At 36.3% G+C, this 17,834-nt stretch overlaps 2 protein-coding genes across 3 annotated transcripts; one reads left to right on the top strand and one right to left on the bottom strand.

Moving 5' to 3' along the window:
- Nucleotides 1–3,063: 3,063 nt before the first annotated feature.
- Nucleotides 3,064–5,285, top strand: LOC127264420 (uncharacterized). Of its 2 annotated transcripts, XM_051293949.1 has the most exons (3): nt 3,064–4,037; nt 4,182–4,278; nt 4,876–5,285. In XM_051293949.1, exons 1-2 carry the CDS (start codon nt 3,247–3,249, stop codon nt 4,249–4,251), a joined length of 861 nt encoding a protein of 286 aa, XP_051149906.1. In that variant the 5' UTR covers nt 3,064–3,246; the 3' UTR covers nt 4,252–4,278; nt 4,876–5,285. The 2 variants fall into 2 exon arrangements, with proteins under 2 accessions (XP_051149906.1, XP_051149905.1); XM_051293948.1 differs by having other exon boundaries at nt 3,073–4,037; nt 4,182–5,285.
- Nucleotides 4,678–9,331, bottom strand: LOC127264419 (uncharacterized). Its single transcript, XM_051293947.1, has 12 exons — nt 8,825–9,331; nt 8,373–8,501; nt 8,009–8,101; nt 7,721–7,800; nt 7,287–7,400; nt 6,840–6,913; nt 6,214–6,290; nt 5,838–5,921; nt 5,672–5,764; nt 5,477–5,584; nt 5,310–5,384; nt 4,678–5,167 (listed from the first exon to the last, which is right to left on the bottom strand). Exons 1-12 carry the CDS (start codon nt 9,167–9,169, stop codon nt 4,718–4,720), a joined length of 1,722 nt encoding a protein of 573 aa, XP_051149904.1. The 5' UTR covers nt 9,170–9,331; the 3' UTR covers nt 4,678–4,717.
- Between the last annotated feature and the right edge of the window lie 8,503 nt (nt 9,332–17,834).

Here is a 17,834-nt window from a genome sequence, read left to right as displayed (position 1 = left end):
ACACTTTCCATTAACCTTTGTTTGAGGGATTGTGTTAGAATAAAGATTGATTAGTGTCATTATTAAAAAATAATGAACTAGAATAGCAAGCAATCTTTTGATTTTGAAACCCAAAACAAGCCCTTCCAGTAGGGACTGACATCATTATGGTGGCCTTCGTAATTTTCTGATTTTGGTTCATGCAACCAATTCTAATAGACGAAGCATAACTTAATATTTGTGTTTTAAGTTCTACAATATGTATTTTTAGTTTTATTATTTTGCATTTGAGCAAAGAATTGACTTATTACTTCTTCTCAACAATTTTTTGGTGGTGTGAATGGTGAGGGAATTTGTTCAACCAAGTTTTGTTTTTGCAATCTTGTGTGTCAAATAGAACTTTTTTGACCTAAATGGATACTATAATTTTTCTTTTGCATATGATTCTATTAATAATGCTTTGTGAGATTTTTAGATAACCTTTTCAAATTCATATCCTTTAGAGGTTTGTGGATAATTCTATGAACACTCTTGTTTGTATCATCATCAAGGCCGACTCAGATTACAAAAGATATAATAATGCTACTTTGACCACTCTTTATTGTATGCCCAAAGATGCAATATTTTACCATCATGAATTTCTACCGCTGAATAGTCTGAATTGTAGATTGAGCTCTTAGAAAATTCATGTCCTGACCACTTTAGAAACTAGAAATATATGTTCTAGCATTTAGTAGCTCTACAAGGTGTGGGTTCGAAACACCAATTTTCTAAATTGCTAAATGTTTCTAAGTACCAACTATTTTGAAATTTGAATAGTGCAAAGCACAACCACTTTAGCATAGCAACATTTAACCTTCCTAGCTTCACTGATGGTTGTATGAGTCTTTACTTGATTAAACTATATTTAGCTTAGTTCATATTTATGAGGTTGGTGAAACTGGAAAATTCTACAATTAAACTACTTCAATGGGTACCATAAGAGGGCCATTCAGAATGGTAGTAGCAGATAGAGCAATGACATCTTTCTTTGGTAGAGACTCTATGACTATGGACATCTTTCTTTTATGTTTTGACTTCAACTTTTAGCCAAAGTTACATTTGAACCACAAACATTTAGTTTGACCCTATTGCTAAATAATGGAGAATTGAAAGTAATTGCTCAAGTGTAAAAGATTGTGTCCCGGGACTTGGTTGTAGAGGTAATATAGCAAAGGTTCAAGTTCAACCTTCCTGTTCACAACATGTTGCATTTACATCTTTTTCAAGTGTTTCAATGGATGAGCATTTGAAAATTAAGGAAGAGTTGCGAGCCACTAATCAAAGATTAGATCAGGTTTTTTTTTAAATATTTTTGATAAATTTTATTTTAAACTTTATATTCTAATTTTTTATTTTTTATTTTTTATTTTTTGTAGGTGACGAAATTCCTTCATATGCACTTTGAAAAGTTCAATAATCCTATTCCTCACGAACCAGTGTCATATTATTCACGAATGGCTAATCCAGTTGATCCTTATCAAATGCATTAAGAGGAAAGTGGGAGTGAGAGTCGTACCGGTGAAGCGAGTGAAAGTGGACAATATTATCGCAACGAGGAGGATGCTGAATATGAAAACAACGAGGATGAAACTATTCCGCCTACTCAGTATTACTCCCTCCGTCCACAAACTAATGTCCTACTTTCCTATTTGGGACGTCCAACAACTATTGTCCTATTTCGTTTTTAAACACAAATTTTATATTTTTACCCTTCATTCATTTATTACTTTTAATCTCTACCATACAATTAAGGATAAATTTGTCAATTCATAACAAAAAGACAATCACCTAAAAAACCATACAAATATACTTTAGTACAATAGAAATTGGACGAAGGAAGTATTAAATTTGTTGTATAATATTTTTTTCCTTGAAATGTATTCATTCGTTACTATTAAACAAATATTCATGTGAGTATTTTATTTTATTAATTTAAGAATATTGTACTATTTTAAAAAATATTTAATTTTACTATCTAAATTGTCCCGGAAATAATTTGTTTCGATCGGCAACAATTTTTCTTTGGCATTTTCTAAGGAAGACTCACTCTCAACTATTGAGCACATCAGTTGATTTATGGCCCGAGCAATATGGGGATTTAAAAACAATGAATGATATATGCTCCAACTTTTCTTATTATCTTTTGGCAAAATAGCAAAAAAATTCCCTTGTAGTTTGCGAAATTGGCTGAAAATCTCATTTGGTTCTAAAATTGCAATTTACCTATCTGTGGTTTCGAAAACGTTGCAAAATGGTAAAACACGCGCTTGATGTGCGAGTGGTATAAAAAAATTATATATAATAGGGGTCAAATTACAAAAATACCCTCATATTATTAATTTGACTAAAAGTCAAAATCTGAAATCATCTTCTTCTTTTTTACGCACGCCGCACCCCAAACAAGCTCCTCCATTGCTACCTTCCTTACCAACTTTGAGCACACCAGCGTGGGTCGCCATTGCTGGAAAGGGGAATAAATATATGAAGTGGAACTCACACATTTGGAATTTTAATAAAGATTTCTTTAAAATCGAAATTAAAATTTTAAAATCTATCAAAATCTCTATAAATAGTTTGAAATCGACATCAAAACCTCGGATAGATTCACCCAACATTTTTTTTTTCATAATATTATAAAAATACAACACATATAATACATCTATGAAAAAAACCAATCATTCAATAAATAAAATATTATTATTCAAAGTACAACAGCTTCATCATATCTAACATTAAAAGAAATAATAATAATATTAAAAAATAATACAAAACAAACACAACCCCAAAATTTGATACTTTGCTCATAAGTACATAGCCAATAATTTTAGCTTCAAGAAATCCGATGCAAATGTTCCCCATAAGAAACATAAAAGACGAAGCCAAGGAAATTTTGCAACATATATAAGTGGTTGCCTGTCCCAAGTCATTAATATTTATCCCCCACCCATCTAGAAGTTTTTGACCATTTTATTTATCTATATTTCTTTTTTTATAATTACCAAGACAATAAATCCCAAAGAATATAGTAATAATATTTTTATATGAGAAAAAAATGATGAATAGGCTAGTTTTGAATGCAAGGAAAGTGACAAGAGGGACCTACACACAAAAGAATGACTATATCCCACAACCACAACCACCTCTTGGCTTCATTTCATCCCCCAAAACCAGACCTTGTTCCTGCTCTTCTTCTTCTTCTTCTTCTTCTTCCACAAACACCACACCATGTTTGATCCAAGATTCCAAGATCATCATGGTGGTTGTGGTGAAGAAGACAGAAACATAAACAGAAATACAAGGTTAGACCAGATTGATGGGACTTGCAGCAGCAGTAGAAGGAACTGGTGTGGTGATCAAGATGTGGTTCAATTCAGGGCTACCCCGGATGAAGACGATGATTCCGGTTTCTGTTCGCCACCTCTATGGGAGAACAACAGCACAAGCCAACACAAAACGACGTCCCAACCCCTACTCACCCACCATGTCTACACCTCTCTATCACCATCATCACCAAAGTCCAGACTGCAAGCAATAACCAGAGGACAGAGGGAGCTCATGGAAATGGTCAAGAACTTACCCGAATCGTCATATGAACTCTCCCTCAAGGATCTCGTCGAGCATCGCCAGATGGAGCCTCCTCCTCAAGCCTCTGCCGATAGATTCAATAATAATGGCTCCAGGGGCAAAGGAGGAGGGGTAAAGCTGGTTAAGAGGCAGGGGAGTAAGACGACTACTATCAGAAGAAGCGCCAGCTTCGAGATTGAGAACAAGGGGTTGTTTCTGAAGATTCCATTTTCTTTGCAGTCCAAGAAGAGGGACAGGTTTCCTGGTAATGGAAGCGGGAAGGTTTCGCCAAAGCCTGAGGCAGCTGAGAGGGATTGGTGGAAGAAGAAATTCACAGGATCAAGTGATGAAAGTACTAATAGCAATAGCAATAGCAGCAGCAGCAGAAGAACAAGCAATAATAGTGGCAGCAATGGTAGTGGAAGCACCAACACCACTAGAACCACCACCAGGTACGATGTCCGCAAACATATACAACGTATTAAGTATTTGAGGTTCACAAGTCAGCCATATATCAAGATCCAAAAAGAAGGGTGCTCACAAAGATTAATATGTTTTCTGAAAAATGCAAATAATGTAATTTACATGGATTGCAGGTTAAAGGATGGGTTCCTAAGCAGTTGCTTGCCATTTTTCCACTGCAGAAGAAGTAGACATGTAGATTAGACAAGCCTCTCTCTCTCTATACTTAATGTAAGAACCAACTACAGACTAGCCTTTGGATCTACAAAAGCATTCATAAAAAATACCTGAGGGAAAAGCTTTCATGTGTTTCTTCTATTTCCTGTAATCAACTATTATTTTGTTCTTGTTTATCTTCCTAAGTTTTCACGGTTAAGGCATTTTGAATAAATAATTCTATGCTGTGTAGAAGAAGGGTGGGTGGAGTCATGTAAAAATATAAGAAAGATGTTCTGCACTGGCTAAAAGAACAATAGAATTTCCTATAGGTATTGAAACATTAATATTCTCGGCATTCTCTAAAAATAAACTCACATAAGCTTGTTAGAAGGATGTAGTAGTTTTACCCCCTAGATTCAACGTGTGCAATAATAAAACAAAATTTCTTGCAAGCTAGAAAAACATGGAATTTCTTTCTATGTTACTTACAGGTGTAAGGCTGTTGCATTTCTCACCGGTACTTCTTGGCTTTAGCCAGCTTCTTCTTCTTCTTCTTCACAGCTTTTGGAACTTTATTCTTCCGAGCCTCCCTTTTTTCTTCTTTAACTTTCTTCTTGTTCTCTTTCCTGGCTGCTTTCCTGTCCGCTGGTGTCTGCCTATCATGTTCAGCTGATGAATCACAATCGGAGTCACTGGAATCTTGATCACTTTCATTACTAGCAGTTTCAGATTCTTCATCAACTAGGCTGTCAGAGTTGGCGGGCTCATCTTTCGCAGCCTTGTCATTGTATTCCAGCTGCTGCTGCTGCTCCTGTGCCTGGGAGGGATTGCTCAAAGAAAGAACCTTCTTAAGGCCTGTTACAGTTTGATAGTACATGTCCTGAGTGTCTTTTCCACTGATGATACGTTGCACATCCTCTTCAGCATTCCTCACATCATCCAAGGTCTTCGGAATGAATGACTGTGAAAAGCACAAAATTTTTACATGTTTGTTAGGAAAATTTTTGCCATGGCACTAACATTTGATCGTCAGGCAGGTAATTATATATTTTAGTTGAATGGACTGTGATCTATCGAAATGACTTATTTTGCTGCTTACATACCTGAACAAACACAGAGTCTTCAATTTCTTCCTCAGCAGAGATAACATCACCTCTTGCCAAAATCTTTTGTTGAATCTGTGGAAAGGTGTCAAATACAGATGCAAGTTTGAGATCGCATTGGATAGATATCATGAAATAATGCTAACACATAAATGAACCTCTCATACCTTTTCTAGATAACTATCAACTGAATCATCGTCAATATCAGGGCTTACTATAAACTCAAACAATTCCCGAATTGTCATAACAGCTACTCCATGTTTTCTAAAGAAATCCTGAGTGAGCATGAAGATAATAAACATAAGTCAGCTTCCCTTCACACTAAGTAACCAATAGATAAATTAGTAGTTGTGAACACTTACTGAAACATGAAGACAATCTTCTCGAAGGAAGACAAGGGCCTGAGGATGGTCAAGATCAACTGCTTGTGAAACGTCAATTATGTAAAGGTGACCCTGCATATGAAACAATAAGTCTCTGACTATGCTCAGAATGCTATTACTAAAAGAAAAGAGAATAAAAGCGAACCTCAAAATAAAGTATATTATATTCGCTGAGGTCGCCATGCACTAGCTTGCACTTTTGATACAATGTCCGCATTGCCATAATTATCTGGCACAAGAAGTTTACACTATCAAGCTCCATTTATTTTTAAAGAAGCTTAAAGACTGTATGTTCCTTAAACCTTTGAAGAAAACTATTTAAACCGAGCGCATTTAGCAATGAAACTGACAAGCATTGGGCCATCTCAACCAACCAATTAATGAGAACATAAGCTATTCACGGCATGCTTGGGTAAAAGGACTCCCATTGTTTGGGTTTGATAAATAATAGATTGAGAAATAATTATCTAACATAATACTTTCTAAATACCCAAGAACCTAAATTAAACATCCAAACTCACCTCCACATAACATTCGCGCAACTTATCAAGAGATAAGCCAGAGTCTTTGAGTCTAGGAGCAGCCCATCCTGACTTGCCTGCAGAAAAATTAAATAAGAACTTTATTCCAGATGCAGAAAACTCTCATATCACCAAATCCACAACCATTTAACTTGACTCACACTTTAAAAGTGACTTTTAAATAGTTACACCCAGTCAATATTATTTCTTGGATTTCCACATCTCCTTGACTAACTTCAGAACACAAACAAACCTAGCCCGACATGAAATAATAACTATAAACTGAATACCAATCATAATAAAAACATAAATCCAGAACCACCCCAAATATGATAAGGACCAAATTAAAAACTGATGGATCAATAAATAAACCTTTTTATTCTAATGTGAGCAAGCAGGTGTTCATTCATTGTAAGGTTGAAATTATACAATGCATACAAAGCATACAAAAAAATTGAATTAACATGCTCAATAACTATCCAAATGTTTATTTGTGCAGCTTTTGGAACTCAAAATTCAGTTCCGAGTTTTTTTGTGTATAAAATGCATACACTATGATTTAACAGCCTAAAAAGGACACAAGCAATAAATATAATTGTCACAAAAATGCGAATATAAGTAAGTACCTATAAATTCCATGACCAAAACATGCAGCCTCAACAGTAGTGGCACTGGACATCTGATTCCTGCTGCTCTTAGTCTTCATGTGTAGCAAAATAAAATACATAGTGTCAGATGTTGTAATTCATACCTAGCCTAATTTCAGGATAAAGAAACATATTGAGTGACAAAGATGATAAAATGCCATACATGTGAGGAAGAACACTACATGGTGACTTACCAGATTTCTATAAACCTATATCTTTATTTCTCTGATTTTAGTACAAAAAAATATGGTTTGAATATAACTTCTATAACTTGAAGATATTAGTCTTACAAAAAAAAAATTGATTTATTATTGATATAGTATGGTCACATAGAACTCTTTCCATTTGAAGTGCAAAACAGAGACTGAAGATTATCAATATCACTATTATAACATACACAATCACTAGAAATAAAAGGTATTTCACCTCATAAGATTCCTCATTTCTTTCTCTGCCCAGGTCTTCACCATTTTCCGGGGGTTGTGCTTGCAATACCCATATCTGAACCGGTAATCACCTTGTACATAGCGATCTCTATCCCTGTCATATTGGGATAAATATAAGAGGACATCCCACCACTGAAGCACGCACCATGATTAAAGTACCAAACAATCAGCAAAATGCAAATGTCCTTGATTAAAAGTGAGAGCACATGATAACTCCAATTATCAATGAATTAGGAATCAGTATACCCTTTTACTTAATGAATCAAAGGTGGAAGATGCAGCCAAATTTACTATGAGTGAAAATCACTAAATAATAGTGAGATGGGGAGAATAACTACAAAAGATGTTAGCTTTTATCAAGTAAAATTCTGCAATGCACATTCAATTAACAATGTTTAAGGTTGCGGATCATACTTGAATACAAGAACTGAAGTTTTGTAAACCTTGATTGCCAGTTCTTGACCATCAGATTTAGTAGCGTGGTAAACATTGGCCTGTTAGTAAACCCGAAAAAAAAAAACATAAAAAAGGCACTGGATTAAAGAAGTTCAGCAACAGCCTTTCAAAGATAGTGAATATGATAAGAGCTCAAGAAGATGGAATACTCAAACAACATATAATAGCTAACATATTTCATGATAAGTTTGAAGTTAAAAAGAGATGGTAAAAAAAAACTGATGCAAACATAAGCTAAAGACATACTTCTTTTCCAGTTGAAATGCAGCCATTGATGTCATTGAATACACCCCGGTTCAGCATTTTGAATAGAACCATTCGAGTTCTAGGATCAATTGCCTGGACAGATGTAAATAAACCACAGCAGTCAGGTCTTAATCCAGTCATAATCAAGCAAGTTATAGCATCAAGCTCCAAGCATAAATGTGTGATTTATAGGGTAGGGAATAGGGATGCTTCAAGTGTGGATAGTAACATGAACATGGAATCATTAAGTGAAAAAAAAGAGCACTTTGATCACAATAATAATGAATTTTAGAGTTAAGGAAAATAATCGAAACAGAAAACAAAACATATAATTTCCGTCTTCATTCCAACATAAACTGTTTACCTGCTCAACAGTTGCACGATCAGCTTTTTCAGTTGTTTTAGTTTTGCCAATAGCCATTTCACGAACGCTGTCTCGAATAGCAGTTGTAACTGAGTTCGACATCCCAGCATTGAACCTACCCTCCCACTCCTGCACAAACCGATTGGCATTTTATAACAAAGCACAAAAAGGAAATGAAGATAGACAGGCAAGACAATCCACCATTCCACTCATGAAAAGAAACTTCCTGATCATATCAAGGTGGGTCCTTTTAGCTGAATACACACACTCCCTTGATTTGGAGGAGCACAGATAATTTAACACTATCTACTCATTGCTTTCAATTCCAATTCAGAAAATTTTAAGATGGAACCTATATTACTTACTACACAATACCTCCACAAGAAAATGAAAATTAGATATCGAACACGAAAACATAGCAGAAAAAATCCAGATAAACCATTATGACGTACCTCCAAGGGTGACGCCCTAAAGTGATTGGCGAACTTCTGGGACTTATTGGATATAGGCTGAAGGGAAGAGGAGTTGGGGCGGGTGTGGAGTCCACCGTGAGCATTCGGCCGCCTCGCATTCAGCAGAGTGAATGAACCGCCATCCACTACTCCGCCTTCTGCATCGTCTATGGAGTCCAAGTAATCCAAGGCCTCCCCGATTTCAGAGTCTGATGAGAACAACAAATCTTCTTCTTCTTCCTTCTCCTCGAATTCGTGGGAAGCATCTTCTCCTCTTCCTACTTCTATTTCTTCTGTGTTGCTTTCAAATGCAGAAATAACTTTCTCGGGGGCCAAAGCCGCCATCTTTCACCGAGGGAGTAGTCCAGCCCGCGACAAAAATCCCCGAAAAGTTCGATGTAGAGAAAGAAGAACAAGATTAGGGTTTACGGTGCAGCGCCGCGAAGAAGGCAACGGAAGCCGGGCTTTTTTAGAAAAAAATGGCCTTCCGTCAAAAGAATGATCAAAATTACGATATTTAGGAGGTTTCAAAACTACTATGGGTGTGTTTGTTCGGGCGCTTAGATTTTAAATATATTATTTATTTTATTTTTTTATTTTTTAAATATCAAATCAAACACATTTTATTTTTTATTTTTTATATTATATTAAAAATTAATTTTATATTTAAAATATCACATTAACACCTATTTATATCACATCATATAACTATTTATATTCAAAATTCTTACTATTTAAATCTCAACTCAAAATCCAAACCTCCAAACAAACACACATAATAAATTTTTTGATTTTTTGAAAACATAGGAAATATTAATTATAGGGATTTTCAAAATATATTATTTAATTTAATATTTAAATTATGAATAATCTTGTTAATCACCAAAGTGATCAGATTAGAAAGATATTAAATAAATCTAGATATATTTGAATATATTATATAATTTAATATTTAAATTATAAATAATCTATTAATCACCAAAGTGATCAGATTAGAAAGATATCAAATAAATTTACATATATTTGAATATCGTTGAAACGTGACTTTGATTTAGCGGTCTATCCGATCCAAAACCAAAGCGAAAGGGTTGTTTCAATTTGCAAGGTTCTAATAACAAATAAGCTTAGAATTTTGGGTGTTTTGGATGCTTATAAATAGATAGCTATGGTTCTTAGTCGGATGACATAATTGTAAATCTCTGAATTAGTATAAGAAAATCTCTCTGGTTCCTGCCCGTGGACGTAGGTTGACACAACGTCACCGAACCACGTAAAACCTCTATGTTCTTTATTTATTTTCTTTCTCGTTTTCTCATAACAAATAGTATCAGAACCATATCTCATTGATTGAAGATGTCCTCGTATAAGTTTGATATGAAGAAATTTAATGGGTTGAATGACTTCACGCTCTGAAAGGTCAAGATAAGAGCACTTCTGGTTCAACAAGGATATGCGGCTGTGTTGGAAGGAGAAGACAAGTTTCCTAGAGACACGAAAGAGGAGGTAACTAAGGAGATTTTGGCAATGGCTCATTCTGCGATCTTGCTGTAAGTTACTGATGAGGTGTTACGGGAGGTTGTAGATCAGACAACGGCTTTTGGGTTATGGAATAAACTGTGAGAGAAGTACCAAAGCAACTCTCTCACGAACAGACTATATCAGAAGCAACGTCCTTACACCCTCAGGATGTCCGAAAGTACGCAGGTAAAGGCTCATCTTGATACATTTAACCGTATTATTCTTGATCTTCAAGGGGTTGAGGTTAAAGTAAATGATGAAGATCAAGCCCTAATTTTACTGTGTTCACTACCTGGCTCATATGAGAATTTTGTAGATACTATGCTATATGGTAGAACTAAAATTTCTGTTAATGATGTGAAAGATGTCATTATGTCCAAATAACTGAAAAGAAAGGTTTCTCTGGAAGAGAGTTCTGGTTCAGGTCTGTTTGCAAGTAGGGGAAGACCACAGGAGAGGGGTAAAGGGAATGGGAGGTCACGTTCAAAATCAAAATCCTTTAGCAAAGTTAAGTGGTATCTTTGCAAGCAGAAGGGGCACGTTAAAATGGATTGTCCACAGAAAAATGGAAATACAAAAGTTGATTCTAGTAACAGTGGCAGCAGTGCTGCTGTGGTACAAGATAGTTCTGATGATGGGGACTTTGGTGAAGTTCTGACAACGTATAGTGCTAGTACTGCTGATTCTTAGATTATGGATACCGGTGCTTCTCACTATATAACTTTCTTTTGTGATCTACTCTCTTCTTTTAAGGAGTGGAATGGAACGGTGAAGTTAAGTGATGATGAGATTCTAGCCATAAAGGGGAGCGGGATAGTGCAGATAAAATTGCATGACGATACTGTCAGGAAATTTGATTGTTGGTATATTCCTGAACTCAGAAAGAATTTGATTTCTCTTGGCACCTTAGCCAAGAATGGTTTAAAATATCATGGTGAAAGTGAGTGGGTGAAAGTCCTGAAAGGTGCTCTGGTAATGATGAAGGGAAAACTGCAGCATGAAATTTATTTTCTACAGGGCAGTTCAGTGATGGGAACGACGGCGGTATCCCAGTCCTTGGATAAACATGATGCTAGGACAAATTTGTGGCACTGTCGATTAGGTCACATGAGTGAGCTAGGGTTGTCTGTGTTGAGCAAGTAGGGTTTATTTGGTGGGGATGTGATATGTAAAATTCAATTTTGTGAGGCTAATGTAAAAGGGAAGCAACGCAGGGTGAGGTTTAGTACCGGTCATCACACTTCAAAAGAAATTCTGGAGTATGTTCATTCAGATCTATGGGGTCCTTCTCCGGTGAAATCGCAGGGCGGGTGTTCTTACTTTGTCACTTTCATAGATGATTATTCGAGATAAGTCTGGTTGTACTTTCTGAAGACTAAAGATGAGGTGTTTGGAAAGTTCAAGGAGTGGAAGACCATGGTTGAAAAACGGACGGGTAAACAGGTCAAGACTCTAAGAACTAATAATGGGTTGGAGTTCTGTAATGCTCCATTTGATGATTTCTGTAACAAAGAATGTATAGTGAGACACCGCACTGTACGACACACACCACAACAAAATGGAGTTGTAGAGCGAATGAATCAAACCCTCATGGCGCGTGCTAGGTGTATGCGCATATTTGCTTGTTTATCTAAGCAATTTTGGGCTGAAGCAGTTAACACTTCTAGTTATCTGGTTAATAGATCTCCATCAATTGCAATTGACTTAAAGGCTCCTCAAGAGGTATGGTCCGGTAAACCCTCTGATTACTCTAACCTAAGAATATTTGGATGCCCTGTATATGCTCATGTGAATGATGGTAAGCAGGAGCCGAGGGCGGTAAATTGCATATTTCTAGGGTATGCAACAAGAGTAAAAGGTTATCGACTGTGGTGTACAGAAGGTAAAAATCCTGGTAAATTTCTTATTAGCAGATATGTAACCTTTGATGAATCTGCTATGCTTGATTAGAGTAGATGTTGTGAAAGTATTGCAGATACAAAAGATTGTGGTGCTAACCAGAGGGTGGAGTTTGAGACTCCTGACAGAGTTGTGTTAGAGGAAGAGCAATAGGATAATACTATTGATCAATTCGATCAACCAGATCAATCAAAACCTCAAGGAAAACCGGTTGAGAGGGAATCTAATGACGCTGGTAATGGGGTTGAAGATTCCATAGCAGTAAGAAAGAGAAAGAGAAATATTCAGAAACCAGCTAGGTTTGCAGGATGTGTCAATACATGTGACATGAATTCTGTGGCTTATGCACTGACGGTTGGTGATGATCTTGGCTTTGATGAGCCAAAGACATATAAAGAAACTGTGGCGAGTAAGGATGCAGAAACCTGGGTTATGGCGATGAATGAAGAGATGCAGTCTCTTGAAAAAAACAAGACTTGAGATCATGTTGCACTACCAAAAGGGGTGAAGCCAGTAGGATGCAAGTGGGTCTTTAAAAGAAATGAGGGAATTCCTGGTGTTGAACCTGCTAGGTTCAAGGCGAGACTGGTGGCAAAAGGGTTTTCACAGAAGGATGGAATCGATTACCATGAAGTCTTTTCTCCTGTAGTGAAACACAAAACCATTCAGGTTTTTTTTGGCAATGGTGGGTGCTTTTGATTTGGAGCTGGAGCAACTTGATGTAAAAACAACATTCCTTCATGGTAATCTAGAAGAACAGATTTACATGTCTCAACCGGAGGGGTTCTACAGTTCTAAATGGGACCAGGTATGCTTGTTAAAGAAATCACTGTATGGCTTGAAGCAATCTCCGAGGCAATGGTACAAGATATTTGACTCTTTCATGGTATCTAATGGTTATACTCGTAATCAGTTTGATAATTGTGTTTACTCGAAGAAAGTTTCTACTAATTCCTTTGTATGTCTGTTGTTGTATGTGGATGATATGTTAATTGCAGCTAAAAATATGGCTGTAATTAATGACTTGAAGACTCTACTAAAGGGTGAGTTTGAGATGAAGGATTTGGGTGCGGCAAAGAAAATACTTGGTATGGAGATCTGGCGTGATAGAGAAGCAGGACGGCTATGGGTTTCTCAAGAAAAGTATATTGAGAAAGTTTTGCAAGCATTCTCTGTTGATCAGTCCAAACGGGTAAGTACCCCTTTGGCGGCACACTTTAAACTTGATCGAAGCACTATACCGGGTACAGATGAAGAGGTTAGCTACATGAAGACGGTTCCATATTCAAGTGCAGTTGGAAATCTTATGTATGCGATGATATGTACGAGACCGGATCTCGCTTATGTGGTTAGTGTGGTGAGCAGGTTTATGGCTAATCCGGGTAAAGCTCACTGGGGAGCTGTAAAGTGAATCTTGCGATATTTGAAATGAGCGTCTGATATTTTTCTGGTATATGATTATAAAGGCCATGGTGATGGTCTTGTTGGCTAAGCAGACTCTGATTACAGGGGTGACTTGGTGAAACGAAGATCACTGACTTGCTTTATCTTCACTCTGTGTGATGTGCAATCAGTTGGAAGTCTACTTTACAACCTACGGTTGCACTGTCAATGACTGAGGTGGAATACATGTCAATGACTGAAGGTATTAAGGAGGGTATATGGTTACATGGTCTGGTGTAGAGTTTGGGTCTGAAGGTGGAGAAACTGGTGTTATTCTGTGATAGTCAAAGTGCTTTGAGTTTGGCTAAAAGTCCAGTGTATCATGAGAGAACCAAACATATTGATGTAAGGTTGAATTTTATTCGTGATGTTCCGGAGGAAGACAAGTTTTCTATTAAGAAAATAGCAACAGAACACAATCCAGCTGATATATTGACAAATGCGCTACCGACGAAGAAGTTTGAGCACTGCTTGAACTTGATGAATATTAGCAGGAGGTAAAGCCCTCTTGGGGCATCTGGCAAGAAGGAGACGACTGAGAGATACTGACGAACCTTTGGTGGTTGAAGAAACTCCAAGTCAAGGTGGAGATTATTGAAACGTGACTTGGATTTAACGGTCTACCCGACCCAAAACCAAAGTGAAAGGGTTGTTTCAATTGGCAGGGTTCCTTTTGGGCTTATCCTAATTAATAACAAATAGACTTAGGGTTTAGGGTGTTTTCGGGTGCTTATAAATAGATAGCTATGGTTCTTAGTCGGATGACATAATTGTAAATCTCTGAATCAGTATAATAAAATCTCTCTGGTTCCTGCCCGTGGACGTAGGTTGACACACCGTCACCAACCACGTAAAACCTCTATGTTCTTTATTTGCTTTCTTTCTCATTTTGTCATAACAAATATATTATTTAATTTAATGTCTAAATTATGAATAATTTGTTAATTACAAAGTGATCAGATTAGAAAGATATTTGTGTAGATATTAAATTAAATACTAAATTTAATTACTCATTAGAATGTAACGCTTTGATGACATTATGTTTTAATAATGAGTAAATTAAAGTTCATTAACTATAAAATATTTGAGGATCAACCCAAAGGTAGATCAATTATTTTATAATTGAAAAATTTTAAGTACTTTTATTGAATGTGCAAGATTATCCAAAGATGACATACATGTTCAATGAAAGTGCGATTTATTGTGCGAATTACTTAGCGTCAATTATATTTAATTAGTACTTTGTTGTTCACCCAAAGGAGAATTACAACGTACTTTGATTGTTTTTGCCTTGAATCTGATTTGAAAATTTCAATTATTTTAATTTGTAGTAACTCTGTCTGTGTCGCTTCATTCGCATGCATCATTTGTTCCTATGTTTAATGGGCTCAACTATCCCGAATGGTCTGAGCACATTTAATTTCAACTTGGTGTTTTATGTCTTGACCTACCACTCCATGTTAAAAGTCTCTTGCTATTACTAATACTAGCAGCGAAGGTGAAAGGTCTTTCTATAATACTTGGGAGAGATCGAACAGATTAAGTCTGATGCTTATGCGGATGAGTATAGCGAAAAAAAATAAGTCTACTCTTCCTGAAATCGATGATGCTAAGGAATTTATGAAAGCAGTTGGGGAACGCTCTCAAACTGCAGATAAGTCTCTCATTGGGACACTAATGGCTACGCTAACCACCATAAAGTTTGATGGTTCGCGATCCATTAATGAGCATGTCGTCGAAATGACGAACCTGGCAGCAAGATTGAAAGCCTTAGGGATGACTGTGGATGATAACTTTCTTGTGCAGTTTATCTTGAATTAACTGTCCCCTATGGTCCGTTCCAAATGAACTATAATACCATGAAAGATAAATGGAATGTGAATGAACTTCACAGTATGCTAGTTCAAGAGGAAACACGGCTTAAAAATCAGGGTTCTCATTCAATTCATCTTATTAACAACCAAGGAGCTGGTAGGAGAGTCGGAAATAAGAAAGTGAAGGGCAAGCGCGGACCATTGAAAGTGAATGTACAGTCTGCCCAAGCCCCGAAGAAGGAACTCAATAATGTCAAGTGTTGCTTTTGTGGAAAATCTGGACACTTTCAAAAAGATTGTCTGAAACGAAAGGCTTGGTTCTAAAAGAAAGGTACTAATGCTTTTGTATGTTTCGAATAAAATTTGATTGAAGTTCCTCATAATACTTTGTGGCTTGATTCCGGCTGTACCACTCATATTTTGAGATCCTTGCGGGGATTCCTTACGATCCAAACCACAAAGCCAAATGAAAGATTTTTTTTATGGAAAATCGAGTCAAAGCTCCCGTTGAAGCCGTAGGAACCTACCATTTAATTTTAGATTCTGGACACCATTTAGATTTATTTGAGACTCTTTATTTACCTTCTGATTCTCGTAATTTGGTTTCTATTTCAAAACTCGATTCTTTTGGATATTCATTTAATTTTGGCAATGGTTGTTTCACTTTATTCAAAAATAATTATCCAATTGGATCTGGTGTTCTTGAAAGTGGTCTTTACAAATTCAAACTTGATAACCTCTTTGCTAAAACCTTTTAACCCTACATTATGATGTTGGAACTAAACGTGGTTTAGTGAATGAACACTCTGCTTACTTATGGCATAAACGTTTGGGGCATGTTTCCAAAGAAAGAATTATAAGATTAGTGAAAAATGAAATCCTTCTGGATTTAGACTTCACTGATCCTGGTATTTGTGTGAATTGTATAAAAGGAAAACAAATAAAACACACAAAGAAAGGAGCCACAAGAAGCACACAGCTTCTTGAAATAATGCACACTGATATTTGCGGACCATTTTATGGAAAAGAAAATATTTCATAACCTTCATTGATGACTTTTCACGTTATGGTTATATCTATTTATTACATAAGAAATCTCAGTCAATATACGCTCTAGAAGTGTTTATTAATGAGGTTGAAAGACAACTAGATAGAAAAGTGAAAATCATCAGATCTGATAGAGTTGGTGAATATTATCACTACAAGAAAAAATCATTTTTGTAACAAAACTTTTTTGTCTTTAAATCTATTTTTTCCGTTACTAATGACATTAGAGACGGAATTAGTAATGAAATTACGTTAGCTACGTAAACTTTAGGGACAGAATTTTGTTACAAATATATTATTTTTTTGTAGTGTATGGATTATATAATGAATCGGGTCAATGCCCGGGTCCATTTGCCAAATTTCTTGAAAAGCGTGGCATATGTGCTCAATACACTATGTCAGGTACACCACAACAAAATGGTGTAGCTGAAAGGCATAATCGAACACTCTTGGATATGGTTAGGAGTATGCTTAGTAATTCTTCACTGCCCATATCGCTGTGGATGCATGCACTTAAAACTGCCGTGTACTTATTAAATAGGATTCCTACTAAAGCAGTTCCTAAAACTCCCTTTGAGTTATGGACTAGTAGGAAACCTAGTTTAAGGCACCTGCATGTTTGGTGTTGCCTGGCAGAGATAAGAGCTTATAATCCACATGAAAGAAAGTTAGACTCAAGGACGATCAGTGGTTTCTTCATTGGTTATCCCGACAAATCTAAAGGGTATAAGTTTTATTGACCTAATCATAGTACAAGAATTATTGAAGCTGAAAATGCAAAGTTCATTGAGAATGGTGAAGTTAACGGGAGTTAAGAACCTCGAAAGGTTGACATTCAAGAAGTTAAGGTGCATATTACTGTACCACTGACTCCTAATAATGTTGTTGTTCCTCATGTTGTTGAACCTCCTAACACTAGACACGAACAATAAATTAATGAACAATTGACCCACAATGAAGATAATGAATTTGCAGTAGATGAACCATGTGAAATAGTATTGCGAAGGTCTGAAAGACAAAGACGCCATGCTATTTCCAATGATTATGCGGTATACCTACAAGAGTCGGAATGTGATTTAGGACTCAATGACGATCCAACTTCATTTTCACAAGTCATGGAAAGTAATAATTCTAATAAGTGGTTAGATGCCATGAATGATGAGTTAAATTCTATGAAGCATAATAATTTTTGGGATCGTATCGAGTTGCATGAAGGTTGTAAATAAGTCGGGTGTAGATGGGTCTTCAAGACCAAACGCGACTCAAACGGCAACATCGAAAGATACAAG

This window comes from Andrographis paniculata, unplaced genomic scaffold, assembly GCF_009805555.1.
Source record: "Andrographis paniculata isolate CXL003 unplaced genomic scaffold, ASM980555v1 Contig70END, whole genome shotgun sequence".
NCBI lineage: Eukaryota > Viridiplantae > Streptophyta > Magnoliopsida > Lamiales > Acanthaceae > Andrographis > Andrographis paniculata.
Note: the sequence above shows the minus strand (reverse complement) of the source record. Positions and strands in the feature narration are given on the sequence as shown.

Excerpts from the sequence above, each read along its gene's own strand:
- LOC127264420 (XM_051293949.1), top strand. The coding sequence starts at position 3,247 with ATGTTTGATCCAAGATTCCAAGATCATCATGGTGGTTGTGGTGAAGAA. Across the intron at positions 4,038-4,181 it reads ACCACTAGAACCACCACCAG|GTTAAAGGATGGGTTCCTAA; the intron begins GTACGATGTCCG and ends CATGGATTGCAG.
- LOC127264419 (XM_051293947.1), bottom strand. The coding sequence starts at position 9,169 with ATGGCGGCTTTGGCCCCCGAGAAAGTTATTTCTGCATTTGAAAGCAAC. Across the intron at positions 7,801-8,008 it reads GCATTTCAACTGGAAAAGAA|GCCAATGTTTACCACGCTAC; the intron begins GTATGTCTTTAG and ends GTTTACTAACAG. Across the intron at positions 5,385-5,476 it reads TTGATAGTTATCTAGAAAAG|ATTCAACAAAAGATTTTGGC; the intron begins GTATGAGAGGTT and ends ACCTTTCCACAG.